This window comes from Cimex lectularius, unplaced genomic scaffold, assembly GCF_000648675.2.
Source record: "Cimex lectularius strain Harlan isolate CLEC.00 unplaced genomic scaffold, Clec_2.1 scaffold11, whole genome shotgun sequence".
Classification (NCBI taxonomy): domain Eukaryota; kingdom Metazoa; phylum Arthropoda; class Insecta; order Hemiptera; family Cimicidae; genus Cimex; species Cimex lectularius.
In genome coordinates, this window is record NW_019392673.1 from 849,601 (window position 1) to 867,291 (window position 17,691).

Here is a 17,691-nt window from a genome sequence, read left to right on the forward strand (position 1 = left end):
CATTTCAGAGACTACCTCCACTGAAGTTGATCGGAAACAACGACCAAACTTCTCTCGTTCTAGTTGTTTACGCAATATATATAAAAAATGAATGGACTTTTTGTTTCAGCGGTATAAAGCTAAGAGGTACGGCTTCTGAACGCGACAGGAAGAAACTTCTTGCGTACTCTTTCTACGCCTGGGGAATGCCTCTGATCATATTGGCTGTGACAGTTGGCGTCGATTACTCCGATTCCATCCCGTCATCATCAATTTTCAAACCGAACATGGGAAAGGACAGATGTTTCTTTAAGGGTAATTAAAATTTCATCTTTTCTTCTTATTTTCTGCACTTTGCTATTCTATTTTCAAAAATATTGAAATTTTGCGACTATAAAAAGAAACTGGCGTGTTCATAGCAAAAAGTTGATCGAATTCCTGAAGCGTATGCGTATGATGGCATTTGATGCTTTTCCACACATGGTTTTCCTACCTTAAATGAATGTATTTATTAGCGTGACTGTTGAGTATTTGTGGGTGGGTTGTGGCAGAATATAGAGTACCCAACAGACCCACCACTCTAGATTAGGATTTTTTCTGCGAGTGTTTTGTGTTCTTGAATGAATGTATTTATTAGCGTGACAGTTGAGTATGTGTGGGGGTTGTGGCGGAATATCGATACCCCACATACCCACTAAGTTAGTTACGTGTTTTTAAAGTGACAGGAGGGAGGCACGAACGTAATATTAATACTCCAGTGGCTCCCCAATTTTTAGGGTACATATGGTATTAAAGGTTATAATCAGTATGGCTGTATTTATTAGCGAGAATGAGGGTGGGCCTTCAGCATAATATCGAGTACCCTGAAACCCGCCAAATTAACGATAGGTTAATTTTGAATGTGTGGGTATGTATCAGTTTTAGAGCCTTTTCTCCAAGTGTTGAGGGACGTCTAAATACGATAACTTTTGAATTAATGTAATTAATGTAGAACGAAGTTAAAACAGATCAGTTTCAATACAAACATACATACTCTGTTGCTAAATGCTCCTGTTACAATTTTATTATCATTTCGCCTCTCATATAAGATTCCCAAACTAATTGGATATTCACAAAACCCAAACTTTTTTCCAACATGTTGATTTGTCGTTTCGAAAAAGTGGATTTTTTTAAAATTAATTAACGAGAAAGACCAGCTTTTATAAATACGAAACGGATAAATAACCTTACATTTCAAAGGCCCAAGAACTTCGAGACCTAAAAATCGAAATTTCTGCTCTCGAGACCTCTCTCCTTTTACACACAGGATAAAAAAGTATATTTTTATTTTAAATTATTAAATACATTTTTTTTTGTTCCTTGTATATGCGTTCTTAATATAAATCAAAACTGAGGTTTATCGTTATTGATTTCGTCATAGACAAAAATACTGACAAATTAAAACAGGGAATATGAAATAGTTGGCACAGCAGAAATTACGGGTTATAGCTCAAGTAAATGTAACAGCACACAAAAGTTTTCAAAAATGAAAAGATTTTTTACATTTTTACATTTACATATTTTCGTATATGTTATGTCATGTTTATCACCTCAGGTCCGCCTGCACTTGCTTTATTTCTGTCAGGCTTTTCATCGAACGAATATTTTAAGAAATTGGGCGAACTTACTATGGAAAAAATATTCATGATTGTAAATTTACTGCTGGATCTACATTGGTCTGCCTTATTTAAGTGAACGAATGGCACAAGCCGTAACGCGTCTGACTACAAATATGTCGCAGGATCAATGTTGATAAAACTAATCACCACACACGTTGATAAAACTGCTGTCAGCGATTCATCGCCGTCTCACAGACGCTCAATGTCATTTCAAACATTTTTCATTTCTGATTTAGCATCTGGTGCTGGTTATGCGTATTTATTGAATAAAGACAATGAAAATAATCTATATAATGTTTTATATAGATAGAGAATTGACATTAACGGGAATTAAAATTCAAATTCGTGCAGGTTTTTTGTTAATAAACATAAGGATTATACCCAACTCATATATTTAAAACCCTTATTAGACATTTATAAAAATTGGGAGAGCAACAAAGGTTGTTATTTTGTCACTGTTTGTAAATATGTATCATTACCTTACATAATTTGTTATATTATACAGCGGTAATATATTTTTTAATAAGTAAAGGTTCCTTCTTCAATTTGCATGTTAAAAGATGACTTGTCAATTGAAGATTTTTAATAAAAATGTATAAAGTTAGGTTTCTCGTACTATTTGAGCTTTGGAAGTACAACATTATCGGCTCAAATTGAAAGGATACTCATAAAAACATTTTACGACTGGCTTATAAATGAACAAACTTGGATGCGAACTTCACCCTTCCATACGGCATCTAATGGCTTCGTTCGGACTAGCATTCCTACATATTTCCGCCAAACATACTAAAACGAATATGTAAAATATGCCTGGAGTTTGGATTGAATAACTGCCGCTATTTTATGGAATATCTATAGTTATTAGACATTACTTAAAAAGTTCAAACTTTTGCTACAATCTAATAAAAATACAAATTATTTAGGTTGTATTGTCACTTTATTGTGACAACAAAAGTTTTTAAGCTTAAATAAATAAGGCACATATGATTGAGGCCAGATTCACGGAAAGTATAGCTATGGATAATTTAACGTCTTAACGTCTTAGAATTTTTGAAAATTTCTTTCACCCTAGTACCTTAACACTTTTTGCAAATAATACAAGTGTTATTTGTTTATTGAGCTTAGTTAAGTGAAAATGGAGTATTTCGTCAGTTGACGTCGTTACATTTTGGAAGTTTTACCTTTTGATATGTTTTTACTATGAGAATTGCCTTGAACACTTTGCTTTTAATTGATTTTGATTAAAATTTTATAGTGTGAACTTAATTTGTTCATCCCATCTATGGCATAGGAACCCATACTATCAATGAGTACCTCAGACAGACGGACAAAAAGAAAATGAAGGAACAATGGAATTCATTCATTGGACACAAACAATCCAAGAATCTCCTAATAAATTTCGGAAAGAAAAAAGTTAAGAATGTGTCAAAGGAAGCAGGAAAAAACTGCGAATCCTAACAGGATTCTTAACAGGACACTGCAAGCTAAATGGACACCTAAAGAAGATTGGAATAATTCAAGACGGCACATGCAGATTCTGCAAAGAGGCAGAGGAGACACCAACACACCTACTAACAAACTGTGGTGCTACACTTGCCCGCAGGAAGAAGTACTTTGGGATGTGCAATGTGACCATAGAAGAGATTCAACCACTGAAACCGGGCCTACTAATCAAGTTCCTTGATGAAAAATAGGACTCACCGGTGTACTTTAGGCAGAGAACGGGGGATACACCCCGACCAATACATCTACATCTCTAACTGGTTCATTGTTTTTATGAATATTTATGCACTCCACTATTGCTTTGAGTTTGAGTTTGGCTAGGAGGAAGAAATTCTGTATTATCCCTTGTTTCAAAAGATTTGGACCACTAATGCCAATTAAAAGTTAAACAAAGATCATAAACAATATTAACAAAAATTTCCAAAAGTTCAATTTTATTTCAAGTTCTCACACACCCAATGACCTAAAATTAAGATATTGCCTAGTTGAAGTTTCATTTGTTAAGGACATGCGTGTGTACAGACCTTAGCATTTCTGTATTATCCGAAGTTTCAAAAGAGATTGTTAAGGAAGACATGGAACAATAATTATGATATGCCATGAATTTAGGGACACATGGAGGGACAAATTTTTCAAACAAATGACCTCCCTAGTTGAGCATCTTTAACTACAAATCGCTATTGAACTCTAACAAAATTGTACTTTGTACAAACAGTGTTTATGTTATTGCTTGTTTCTAGTAAAGGAAGACTTGCTACTAATTCAAGAAACTAATGAAACTCTTGCTATGAAAGGGTTAATTTCTAAATTTTTAAACTAGGCCCACTTGAAATGAATAGATCTTTTATCCCCGCATATCTCGACTGAACAACGGGCGTATGTAGAAAATCTATACGGCTGACATTCAGGGAGTCAGCCTTGGAATTTCGGTATTGAAAATTGGGACATGAAAGCCTAAATATCATTAAATAACCTTGTTTGACTATAGGCCCTTGATATAGTCGGACTCGAAACCAACCTCCATTCGTGATCGATGGAGTCATGCGTGCATAGTTCTAGTACACTCGGGGCTGACACAGTAACTGTGTGATCTATCCTACAACCCAAGAGTTTATCTTTATAATTTCAAGTCAGGCATTTTTCCCCAAAAGTTATAAATGGCCAATACAAATTAAACAGAATGCGCCAAAATGCAAAATTTTGCGATTTGTCGCTATTAACATTCTCTTGAACTTTTGAATACAAAAAGACAAATTTTAACTGAAATTGCGGCTTCAGCTTTGAAACAAAGAAGCCTTGTTTGAATTACGAAATATTTTGTGTTCGTTACAATAGTTTAAAAATTAAGTCATTCTACTACTCACGATCACCATGGTGTGTTTATGTCAAGACTTAAGTCATTATTGACTGCAATCAGCATTTTTCTAGAAAATTAGCCAAAACCTACTTCTGGCATTGGCTTTGATTTTATCATTTTGTATTTTCATTTGGCGAAATATACAGAAAATTTCTTGATGCTAGGTGTTGGTCGGCGAGTCGGTGAACCGGCACTGGGTCATTTATAGGGTCCGTCTTCAGTCGCGTGTTTGTGAGGATTTGAAGCTGAAATTTTGAGAAACTATCCTCACTGAAGGTGGCGCCAAAACGCGTTTGAGTAGTTCAACGAACCCGTGAGTGAAGACCGACCCAATAGTGACCCAGAGCCGGGTCAGCATGAGTAAATTTTTTAAAAAATAGACATAAAGTCACAGCCCTTGGCAATGTTAGGGCTGTGTCGGTCTTCAATGAAATTTGAGATCGCCTGTAAAAAGCTTAAATACGTCGATGTATAGACATATTTAAGATTGTTTTGCCCTGATGATTTTCAAGACAATATCTTGATCCAGTTTCGTAAATAGACATAAAGACCTAGAGCAGCAATTAGTTAAGTGCCTTTTTACCAATTGGATACTAACATGAGTTGCAGTTTCAATTTATTATTGCAAATTTTCAATTTACATTGTATATTACAATTTTTAAATTTGTATATTCATTCTTTTTAACGGCATAAGACTCTGTTATAAATCATGTGAAATCGTAGTACATATTGACGTTACATGTATAACTTTTTTTCCAGGTCGTACAGCAACATGGACCTATTTCTACGGGCCAATGGCTGTTATCTTGTTTAGTAATTTAATTCTTTTTTCAATAACCGCCTATCGCATTTGGAGACACAGGAGAGAAACAGCACAATCATTCCATCGTGGTGATAGCAGAAGGCATGATGGCAATGAGAGTGAAAGGTTCGGTTAATCTCAATAAAATTTAACTTAACATAAGATTCTTACCTTTAAGAGAAAAAAACGACATAGTTAATTTGTTTTTAATTATAAAAATATTTATAATCATGTTTTTTTTAAACAAAATACCAATTATTTTTTATGCCAAACAGTCACTGAAGACAATTTTATGTCATTCAGCTGTTATTTGAGCAAAATAGAACTAAGGAAAGGAAATAAAATTAAAGAATTTTATTTAACTCAAATAATAGCTTTGAAGGGGGACGAGGGACATAACCCAAAATGCATAACGACTAAATGGGATAAAAGATAATTGGTGTTTTATTTTGTTTTTTAAACAACAGCCTAGATTATAAAAAAAATTAAATTAATAAAAATAATAAAATATTTATGAATTTAATTTATTTTGGTTTTTCTAAATTTCAGGTTTAATTTGTATTTGAAACTCTTCTTAGTCATGGGTATCAACTGGATTTCTGAGCTCATATCCTTTATGTTCGGAAAGGACGTACCACAGTATCTCTGGTACATAACAGACATCACAAACACCTTACAGGGTGTTTTTATATTTTTGATATTCGTATGGAAGAAACGAGTGAGGAAGCTCCTTTGGGAAAAACTATGCGGGGGGAAACAATCCCAGTTACGCAGTTCAACAATGACAACAAGCACAGCATTAAACAGTAGTACAAGATGATAGTCATTATGTAAATCTTGTCGTACATAATTCAAAAAGTCATTGCTTTTTTTCTTTTCTTTTTTTTTTCAATTTTCTATCTGACATTTTTCACAGTAATCATGTCAATTTTTCATTAATCATTTTTGTTTATGTATTGAAGTTCGTTTTCTGAAACAAAATTTCTTTTATTGCATTAAGAGTTTTGTTTTAATTTTATATACAGTTATACAAATATCTTCAGTTTAAATTATTTTCATGTTTTTCTTTAATCTAATGAAATAATGCTAGTCATAAATGTGAAATTGCAATTTTATTGTCCTAAATAACATAGCCTATCTCTTTTTAATATGTGTTCATATGTAAGCATTTATGTAATTAAATGTTGCTTATTCTATATGTATTGTATGTTATGTATTATACCACTTGCTATTTCATTAATTGCATAATGATGTACTGTAATATTTTACCTATTAAACAAAAATGTATATTTAATATAAATAAATGTTAATTTGAGCCTAATAATAATATTTAACTTAATTAAAACTCAACATTAATTATAATGTATTATATGTTGGCATATTTTCTTATAATTTGTAGATTATTGCTTTGTAAATCTATCTACAAGTCTTAGTTACCACTATATGCATTAAATTACTGAGTTCTTCAACAAATCACTTAAGTACCTGTTCATGCTGGACATAAATATTCCATTTCTGAAATCAAAAGTTTTGCAAAAGAAAAATTATAAAGTAGCATAACAAATGTTTAAATGTTTTACTCATTTATAAAGTATATTTTGTAGCATTCAGTCTAAATGTGGCTTTTTAAAATTAAATTAAGCCTTTAAAATATTACTGTATTGTTATAATATTCATAAATATGATTGAGGCTTTATTAAAACTGCTGTAGGTCTAAGGGCGATGACAAGCTCCACTAATAGCTGGCTAATTTGTACTGTTTCTTCCTTGGGGAATGACAAATCGCTTTTAAAACTCCAGGAGGAACAAAATTTATGCATAACAGATGTCGTGTATTAAATTATTTAATGTATACATATTTACATTTGTATAAACATTGAGTCCAAATGAAGTGTACATTGTTGGACAACATAGTACAATGTTTCAACTACAAAATTTATAACACTTAAAATAAGATTTTTTGTTAATATACATTTGAATATTCCATATTTTTATTGTGCTTCCCCATTTCCTATAATATTTATTGGAATGAATTAAAGTTTTTGGGGCATTTTTTTTAAACTTAAATATAATCGAAAACACACATAAGACACATTATTAAGAAAGGAAATAATTAACTTAATTCTTTTTCTTGATGCGGAATTTGACTGGCCCGCACCTCACTTTTCTTTTGAGTACTTTTGCCCCTTCAGACGGTTCAGATAGGAGAAATTCAGCTGCCTGAAATGAAAGTGCATTAGTTCTAAAAATAATATTTTTGTTATTTAATTTTCTTTAACAGAAAATATTCATGGTCAAGGTGATGCCAAGTGAAAAATGCTTTAATTTGCATCATACATAATTTATAGGTTTTTATTTTTCTTAAACTTTGTTTTTACACAGTAACAATTAAATAAACAAATACAGGGGAAAAGCAATTCAGAGACACATCCATTGATTTGGACATAGATATGATAAAAATTTAATTTGTTAATCCATTTTACTTTATTCTTCATTATAGTTTTAATCATAATGTTATTCAGTTAAATCATTAAAAAAGAATCATTTCAGTTATGTTCATTGTTTAATTCAGTCCTGTTCGATGTGAAGGATTGATGAGATGTAACCAGGACATTTCTTATACATTAAAAAAATCATTGTAATATAAATGTTATTGTTAAAAAGTTAAATTATAAATAAAATCATAACCCTGTAAAAAATGACTACAGAATTGTTAAATAATAAATATATTTGAATTCTTACATATATAAAATTACTCATCTGCTATGCAATTAAAATTAATGAAAAATGTAATGAAATCATTTATATACTCACTAAAACAGAAGAAAACAGCAACAAGGCGTATAAAAGGAAATGTAGTTTGATGTAGTACATCTCTTATTCTGTGATACATGCTTCTGCACTGTTCTATATATACTCTGGGCCATTGAAAAGATGAAAATAAGTTAGGTCAATAAAGTATGAAATGTATTATGTCATCGAAGCGTTAAAACAAGTTGAGAAATGAGCGTGTTTCGTCTTTACTACATAAGCTCCTACACTCTCTCTTCCAAACCACTGTGGAGTTGATTTTACAATAGAAATATAAATAAACATAAATTTATAATTGTTAATCGATAAAAGATAGAAGTCAAAGTCCCTTCAGTCAGCCTTCATCAAAACTTTCAGTCCCACATTTAGAATGAATAGGAAAGAAATTTTACCTCGATGATGTTGAAATTTTATAATAAATGGTTAAATTATTAAATTAACCATAAGTAAATTTGTTGTCTGTTTAAATTGTTAGAGATTTGCCAGCATTTTTTCCATCCCTAATCAAACTAGTCCATTTTTTCAGACATATTTCATCAATTAACTTTCAGAGAATTTCTGTTGTGTAAAGTTTTATTGTTATCATTACTACTATTTTTATTCCACCGAGATTTCATGGACTTGTGTGTAATAATCCAGTCCATCCAACATTCAACGAGAATAGTCAGATCAGAATAAAATGGGAAGACTGAACTTCTGTCAAATAATGACAACTTACCCTAATAAACCATTTATACCACCATTGCTATTCAAATGGAAATTTGATAATACTATGTAAATATTAAATAGTTTTGAAGTAAACAATTTATTGCACTGTGATATTTCTTGTTGAGTTTGTCCGTTTCTGATCATCTGAGGCATATCAGCAATGATAGGCAGACCAATCTCTAACGGTAAGACAAATTTTAAGTATTATTTTATATTTTAAACAGCTATGTTTCTCAATTTGAAGTGATTACAAAACAACAGTAGAAAATTTGAATGTACATTTCATGCAATAAATTTTACTGGTATGTTTTTATTGTTTTACTATCTACAAATATTTCACAAATGAAATAACCACATATTGAAAGGTTACAATTTTCAATTTTAACTTAGCCATTTATTAAATTGTAAGAGTAATTTTTCAAAGGATGACCTTATTTAGAAGCAATTTTGGCTTTAAGCATGTGAATTTCACTAATCATCTACATTAGAACAATTTCGTTTGTTCTTTAAATCTTCTCTTTTTCATTCTCATAGCAATAAAAACGTTTTCTGAAATTTAAAACAAATGGTAATATAATTTCATAGAAATGTTAGAATTTATATTTCTGTATTACCTGTGCCAGAAAATGATTTCAAATGCAAAAATGCCAATGGCTATAAGCGTTCCGTAGAAAAGTGACAATACCACTGGTAAAAAATCGATAGTACCAACGGGTTTATATCCTCTTCTGCTCCGATCACAAGATGGTCTGTGTGGAAACCATATAAGTTCTTGTCTTTGAAATATCCCAACTTCCCTTTGCCAACTGAGTCTTATTCAAATAGAAAATAAAATAGGTAATGCAACCATTATTATATTGAGGGTATATGCCAATTTAATACACACTTCTGAGTAAATATTTCTCTGTAGCCTGATTTTTTAATTACTGGAATCGAAAGTCTTGGTATAAAGAATAAACTCAACTCTCCAAGATCACACTTTTCATCCTCGTGGAATGTATCGCTAATTATCTTGTACCCTTGGATTAATTCAGCCTGAAATTTATCAAACTTCTAAGATATTTAGAATAATAACACTATGTGATTAATTATTTAAATATAATTTGTATGAATTTATATTTGATATTATAATCTAATAGTTTACCAAAAATGCATATTCCCCTGTTCTCATGAATGCAATTCCTTCTTTGGGTATGCAGTATGCATTGTCACCTTGTGACATAACTTTTTTTGTATATAAATTATGAACAGATGTATCATTTACTATCTGAAATGGATAGTTTTTATTAATTTGATTTTGATCAATTTTATATTTTTGTTACCTTAAATAGCTCTCGGACATATAGCCGATCTTGCAATTTAAGAGTCAACGGGCTATTTGTCAAGTCATCTAATGATTCCATGCCAGTTGTGGTAGCTTGAAGCAGAGCTACTATATTTGCAGAATACGACGTGTATAAAAATATAGCAGATAGGGAAAAGACGAATGTTGTAATTCTCGTGGCCAAAGAAATCGGTGCCAATTCCGACCCTGCGTTATATTATTGTTTATCATATTAATTTAAAATTATTATTGGTTCTTACCCTGTTGACACACAAGTCCTAAAATTAATGTAATTATGTCAGCAAAAGAAGCAGGTCTTGAGAATGGTGATACAACAGCAAACAGTTTTGTCACAGCTAATACTGCTAACAAAAGCAAAATTGACAAAATACACAATGAGCCACAACACAACCACACAAGTTTAGAGAAAGACAGGAGAAAGATGTTGCTAACTGTTGACAATGCAGGTTTCTTAAAAAATATGGCATTTCTGTTGAATAAAAAAATTATTTTATTTTATAAAATTCAATAGTCAAATTTAAATTACACTTGCTTAAATTCCAAAGTGTCTGTGGTAAAGTCGACGGCTTCTCTCCTCTCTTCCCGCATGGTGAACGCTGTTCCTAATTGAATTTCTTCTCTTTGCAAACGACCCACCAACCCACCAAATGATGTTCCATTCCTTCCAGCCCAGCCATAATCCTCATCAATTACCAAATTAAGTCTAAATAACAGTAAAGAAGAATAATTTACTCAATTATTCATTCTAAGGGAAAAAAACATATTTTCAGAAAATTGTAAAATGTTTTATCTGCTCCAGATAACAAATGGGTTTTTCACATTGTTTATTTATGTAAATAAAAATTGTTTCTGTATTTACTGAAAATTTAGTTGCTGTCCTAAATTTTTTAAGATCTCATAATGAAGTTTGGCTAATACATCAAAACTTGGCGAATGGAATCTCTCAAATCCTTTAAATTCTTTAGGATACATTATCTATAAAATTATGATCAAATAGAGAACATCAAATAAAACACAATATGCAAAAAACGCTTAGGATACAGACCACAGAGCCTGCTTCCATTACTACACCCTTAAAATCTGAACGATTTTCTCTCGATGATAAATTACAAGATTCATTGACAGGTCCAGAGCCTAAAAGATTGAATTTCAAAGGCTGACCAATAGCAATCTTGTAAATATCGTAGTAATTTATATGTGACTGTGACTCCTGAGCTAATGTCACAAAGCTTCCCGGTAGAATGTAAGCCTGTTCAATGTATTTTACTCCTTTTGTAAACTCCAGAATATCATTTTCATTTTTATCTAATAGCAGCCATTCAGTGTGTACACCGAACAGCCTCATATTTTCGATCTGAAATATTAAGGAACTTTACGATCATATATTAGCCATGAAATAATGTTTATGACAAAAAGCATACATGTTCCATAAATGATTTAATGATCCATTCGTCGCAAGTCAAATCTAAGACAGCTCCTATTCTAATTGAATTATCTTTGATAGATTTAATTGAATATGATACAAAAAATCCTTGTAGTGATAGCGCTTTAAAAACGGCTGCTTTAGAAGCTGAAAAATTATCATTTTATACCAATTATACCAATCAGATTACAATTCCATAAATAAACATCTCACATATACTCCAGCATGTTAATATAGTTACTTCACGAATATTCTTATTTTGGAAATAGCTGCTTAAAAGTGAAGCGTAACTCGCTTCTAAATATTGTAGAAACAATAATGTAAGAATTATACTGAGGAGGATAAATTTAAGAACCATTTTAATCAACTGTTTCTTGCTGACTACAGGACAGTCCAGATGATTTCTGATTCTCTTTTCCGGACATGCTATCCATCCATTTCTTTCTTGCATCAAATAAAAACAAATGTTAGCCCTCTCTGTTGAATAATTAATATTTTCACCGTTGCCAGTTCTGATGTCTGACCAAGAAAGCAAAAATAACTTTGACATAATACAATAATCAAGTACTGCAAATTAACAATTACAGTTTAATTGGTTATTAATTATTATATTTGTTACAAAATTAGGCAACTAATTAATTCTTATGGTGATAAATGTCCAAGTATTGAATGTTTACTTATCCTTTTTCCCATAATATTCATTAATAAACAGTTAAATATTAGCACAAAACAAGAAAAGTAGTTTGACAGTTTAATTAGAAAGAAACTACTTCTGATTCCATTTGAAAAAAATATTAAGACTTTAAAATATGTATATAATATTTATTAATGAATTATGCATAAAAATTTTTAAATATTACACTATCAAGATTATTGGACATAAAAATCAATAGATTCGTAAATTGCTAATAAACCAGTCTTTTTTTATTCTTCAATAAAGCCAAAATAAATATTTGCATTTCTTTCTAACAGATTGACATAGAGGGCACTTATTCATTAATAGACATCGCAACCATTCAGCTTAAATAAATTATCTAACAACTTTGATTTCCAGGATGATCACAGGCAATCCAAGTTCAACTTTATTTCCGCTGAATTTTACAACATACAAATATTCCTTTTCCTTTGTTGTAAAATTAGCACGTTTTATTATTCCTAACTATATGTAGTTATAATATTGTAATATTGTCTAGGCTCTTTTTCTGTTTTATTATTATATTGTATAGGGGTTATAAATACTGATTCACTGGACCTCAGTGGTCAAATAGTTAGGGCGTCTGCCTCGTATTTGCCACATTAGCAGTCCTGGGTTGACCCCTCATCCACGAACCCAATGGGTAGTTGGAAATTAAGCCCTCCTGTATGACAGAATGTATTTTACTTATTGTAATTCTAGGTTATTTATCCGTTTAGACAGATTAAATTGCTCATTCACAAGAATTTTAGTGAATTCATTTCTTTGTACTTAATACTTCAAATTGTTTATGTTTTAAGAAGAGGTGAAAAAACAATAAAAACAGGCATTGTATTTTAAATGTTTATTCATTTTTTATGATAATTTATTTTACTATAGATTTATCAACAATACATAACTAGAAAGTGTTTAGAATTGTATTGCTAATTTACTACACAATAAAAAATAAAATACAATATAAATTGCACTAATTAATGTATTTATAGATAAATGTTTATGTTCTTTTACTTGGCTAATAATTTTATTTTTTATTTATTTATTTTTAAGTATATGTTTTCAATCAACCTTGAACGTGTTTCGGTGTTATATGTACTTTCAAAATGCAAAAAAATTATGGCATGAATTCTTGTTTTATTTTACGAGGAAAAGGTATCCCACATTTATTTCTGAAATTTATTTTAAAGCAATTTTCAGTTTAAATATCATGTTATAACACATTGTGCAATATATTTTTAAGTAAATCGAACCTGTAATGATAAGCGATTTCAAGGAAGAAAACAGTTATGCATATTCCCATTCCGTAAATTAATGCTAGAAGTGCTGGTAAAAAATCCACCATTCCTACTCTTAAGAAACTCGTCCCTTTTCCTTCACAATTTGGCCTGTCGGGTACCCAAATTTTAGCTAATCTCTTCATTATTCCACATTCTCTCTGCCATATAAGCCTGAAATTATCATTAAAACATTTTATAATTGTGTAAATGTGTGTGCTTGTGTAAATGAAATGGATTATTATTACATTTGTTTAAAAATATCTCTATATCCAGACTTCTTGACAACTGGCACTGCCAAACTTGGAATAAATATCATCCTGATCTCACCTAAACCGCATTTTTCGCTTTCACCAAATGTTTCGCTGATTATCTTATATCCTAGATTTACCTCAACCTGAAGAGAAAAATATTTTGAATTTTGATTAACCGAAAACCACGGAAGGAGCTACACAAAATATGGCTTTTTTCAAGTCTACATAAAGTATTTTGAAAATTGAATACATACTTGAAAAGCAACTGTGCCTGTACGAAGCAACCGTACACCTTCTCTTGGTAAACAATAAGCCTTTGATCCAAAAGGTTTTATTTTCTTGTCGTAAAGTGCTTTAACATTTGGATCCACTGAATCCTAAAGTATTTAACCAAGTTCAACTTAGAATTACCCTACTTCAAAATAGAATTAACAACTTTTTTAAATTACCTTCATAAAAATTCTGTTATATTCAAGATCTTGGATTTTCAGCATAAGATGGCTGTTAGTTAAATCTGTAATATTCTTGAGTACTGGTGATGTCGACTGTAGCAATGCCACAATATTTGCAGAATAAGAGGTATAGAAAAATAATGCTGACAGGGAAAATATAAAAATGATTATTCTCGCTGATGATGAGATCGGAGTCAAGTATGTACCTAGAAATGAGTCAACTGTCAATCCATCACTCTACAAAACGCTTTGGTTTGTTTGATTTTAATTTGCTATTACCTTGTTGACAAATAAATCCAAATACCAATGTTACAACATCATAAAAAGTAACTCTAGTTGTGAAGAAATTTGAATTAAAACGATATGATATTATTACTTGTAATGTGAGTAAGGCAATCACTAGGATGCTGAGCACTCCACAGGCTATCCATACAAGTCTTGAAAATGGCAAAAGAAAAATATTGCTCACTGTCGATAGTGCCGGTTGTTTAAAAATAATCATTGACCTATAAAACATACAAATTGTTTAAATTCTGCTTCAAACTATTAACTATTTGAAAAATATTAACTTAAGTGAATACGTATCACCAGTGAAGTCAACAGCAGTTATTCTGTCTGGATTTATAAAAAATCCTGTTGCTCCAAAATCAACTTCGCCCCTTTGTAATAATCCCATTAGGCCACTAAAATTTCCATTTCTCAACCATCCGTAATCATTTACAACTTCTAAAGTAAACCTGAAGAGTTGATGTCAATTTTGTACTTTTATTTTACAAATTGTTATATAAATGCTATAAGTACATACTCAAAATTAAGCTGTTTTGCTAAATTCACAATTAGAGGATAGTGCATTTTCGGCCATGTGTCAATTTCAGGATTTTCTAAATTTTCGAGCCCTTTGTAAACCTCAGGGCGTAATATCTAGTCAAATTAAGATTGAAAAAAACATAGTGCCTTAATAATTTTTTAAACCAATTATTAACTACCCACTGCTGTTGCCGTTCGAAGTTTTACACCCTCGAAATCTGATCTCTCAGCAATTCGTTTGAAAAATGTTACATTTTGTACAGATCCTTCACCTACCAATTTGACCTTCAGGGGTTGACTATCGGTGATTTTGTAAATGTCAAAATATCTAATTGAGGACCCTGTGATTTGAACTATTACAACTGAAGATCCAGGCAAGATAAAACGCTTTTCTAAAAATGTCAACCAATAACTCCAATCCTTAGTAGCGTTAATTTCAACTTCATAAAACATCAGCCATTCTCTTCCTGTATCGAACATCCTCTTCTTAGACAACTTGGAAAACAGAAAATAAATCTTGGACAAACATAATACAACAAATAAATAACAAGAAGATATAAATAACAAATTACTAAAAACATTCTTAGTGCCATAAAAGTAAATTGAATTATAAATAATGTGCTCAAATTATTTTCAATTTTTTTACAATGTTTTGTTTTATGACATATATTTTTGGAAATATTAGAATGTAAATTCTTCTATTCATATTGGACAATTTTGTTATATTTCATTCCAAAAGATTAAGGAAAAAATGTAATAGTTGTAAATTGGATATGTCTGAAAATGATTCTGTTTTTCTAATAATTAATTGTGGAATGTTGAGGAAAAGCTGAACTGGTGATCTGGGAGAAGATTAAGGGAGTTTAGTGTATGGATGAATCGAGAAATTTGAAGAGAAAATATTTTTGAGAAGAGAGGAAGTAAGCTGATTGGGCAGTAGGAATAAGCTTTATGGATGGGTTTGCCAAGCTTTAGGAAAAGGGTGATATTTATTGGTATTTCCAGAGCAAAGAGAAGTGAGTGGTGCAAAATATACTTTTGTAGAGATATGTGAGTATGATGGAAAATTCACAAAGGATTCAGGATTTGATGAGGTCAAAGCCAAGGGCTTGTGATTCAGATCTGATTCTCCTTAAATTTTACCTCTGAAGGAGTAACTGCTTGGGTGGAAGGACATGGGTAGGGCAGATGTGAGGTAATTGTGGATTTCATTTTCATTAAAAGTATTATTGGAATCAGGATTGGAGGTGTAAATCTAATGGAGGAGTTTGATAGATAGGAATTGAAGGTATTGTTGTGGTAGATTTGCAATTCGATTTTACAATACTGGATAATCTTTTGAGGTTATGATTGCCGTTTTAGGGACAGTTATGGGGGTCTTGGAAGAACTGGCAAGGTGTGCACTTGAGACTGCTTGACAAATGGCAGGAGAAAAGGAATTCACAGACTTGTCGAGTTCTTCTGGGGGTTTGTAAGGAGATATTGAGGTCAATGAACTTTTTGAGATGGGTGCAGAAGGCATCCCAATCTATAGTGCCATTAATTATGGTTTCTGGAATTTGTTTTGGGATCAGATGAAAGGATAAAGTTAGGAGAATAAGACTATTGCTGGAAAAAATATCATGGAGGGTGGATATTGAACTGAAGTTTTTTAGGATGAAGAAATCTATAAGGTCGGGGATTGAGTTCATATTGGTTGGCTAGCAGGTGACAGGAGAAATCATAGAGAGGTGGTGGGAAATGTATAAAATAGCATGGAATGAGAATATAGACCCCACAGATCTATTAAAGAATCATATATTGCTTCCTGAAATTCAAAAATGATTCTCATTATCATCCATAATTGTATAAATGATGAACCATGATCCATGGCTTTCATGAGGTTTAGATTATCAGAAATAATATATTTTCTTTAACAGATATGAAAATAAAGTCATTTGTTTGAAGTTGAATTTGCACATCAATGATGAAAATGCACTCATGTTTAAAAAATGCTGTTTCCATTAAAATGTAGAGAAATGCTATTTGCATGTCAGAAATAATGTTTTTATTTGTTGATTGATTCAAATATGCTTAGATTAAATATTGCATCCATATTTCTTTCTTTTTTTTAACTTTTCATTTTTGTTTACCTTCATAATAATAGATTTTTGATCTGGACAAGATAAATCAATGACAGCACCTTCTCTTTGCAAATTACTTTCAATGAGGGTATTTGGATTGAAAGACAACATAAACCCCTCTGGCTGCAAATACTTCCATACTTTTGTTCCTTCTACTATAATTGTATAAATATATATTAATACCTGAATTTCTTACTATTTAAAATTTTCTACTTACTGACGTTTACACAAGATAAGACCGTTATCCTATTGATAGACTTAATTTTGAAATATTCTCGAATGATTAAAGGATTGATATTATGACAAGTAAATAAGTTAGAATGCAAGATAATGAAAAACGTTAATAAAACTGATGTCGCCATTTCAATTGAACAGACAAGAAGAATGCTGAAAATGACAACAAGTTGCCTTTTATCCTCATTTGTGTTTACTCTGAATTAAGTGAGATGGCAATATAATGCCTTGATTGCTTATTTTAATATTCTTTTGATACATTTTTTATTT

General features: G+C 31.1%; 2 protein-coding genes across 8 annotated transcripts in view; one reads left to right on the top strand and one right to left on the bottom strand.

The window, feature by feature from the left end:
• The window catches only part of LOC106669362 (G-protein coupled receptor Mth2-like), a 39,468-nt gene extending 32,185 nt beyond the window's left edge, over window positions 1-7,283 (top strand). For all 6 annotated transcript variants that reach the window (XM_014398785.2, XM_014398782.2, XM_014398783.2 and 3 more), the window contains exons 3-5: window positions 110-294; window positions 5,257-5,425; window positions 5,849-7,283. In XM_014398785.2, the coding sequence (XP_014254271.1) occupies window positions 110-294; window positions 5,257-5,425; window positions 5,849-6,119 (625 nt within the window). In that variant the 3' untranslated portion in view covers window positions 6,120-7,283. The remainder of the gene's footprint in view (window positions 1-109; window positions 295-5,256; window positions 5,426-5,848) is intronic.
• LOC106669347 lies at window positions 6,503-17,490 on the bottom strand. 2 transcript variants are annotated; one of them, XM_024225382.1, is made up of 19 exons: window positions 17,405-17,490; window positions 17,197-17,342; window positions 15,248-15,559; window positions 15,063-15,178; window positions 14,827-14,994; window positions 14,537-14,763; window positions 14,255-14,463; window positions 14,060-14,182; window positions 13,800-13,948; window positions 13,528-13,725; window positions 10,696-10,866; window positions 10,403-10,632; window positions 10,141-10,349; window positions 9,963-10,085; window positions 9,705-9,868; window positions 9,433-9,630; window positions 9,249-9,367; window positions 8,114-8,356; window positions 6,503-7,519 (listed from the first exon to the last, which is right to left on the bottom strand). In XM_024225382.1, the coding sequence occupies exons 2-17, from the start codon at window positions 17,296-17,298 to the stop codon at window positions 9,325-9,327; spliced, it is 2,742 nt and encodes a 913-aa protein (XP_024081150.1). In that variant the 5' UTR covers window positions 17,299-17,342; window positions 17,405-17,490; the 3' UTR covers window positions 6,503-7,519; window positions 8,114-8,356; window positions 9,249-9,324. The 2 variants fall into 2 exon arrangements, with proteins under 2 accessions (XP_024081150.1, XP_024081151.1); XM_024225383.1 differs by having other exon boundaries at window positions 8,114-9,367; window positions 9,705-9,853.
• Between the last annotated feature and the right edge of the window lie 201 nt (window positions 17,491-17,691).

Coding starts and splice junctions, on each gene's coding strand:
- LOC106669347 (XM_024225382.1), bottom strand. CDS start 17,298: ATGTTGTCTTTCAATCCAAATACCCTCATTGAAAGTAATTTGCAAAGA. Junction 10,633..10,695: donor ACAGACACTTTGGAATTTAA/GCAAGTGTAATT, acceptor TTTATTCAACAG/AAATGCCATATTTTTTAAGA. Junction 9,869..9,962: donor CAGGGGAATATGCATTTTTG/GTAAACTATTAG, acceptor ATATCTTAGAAG/TTTGATAAATTTCAGGCTGA.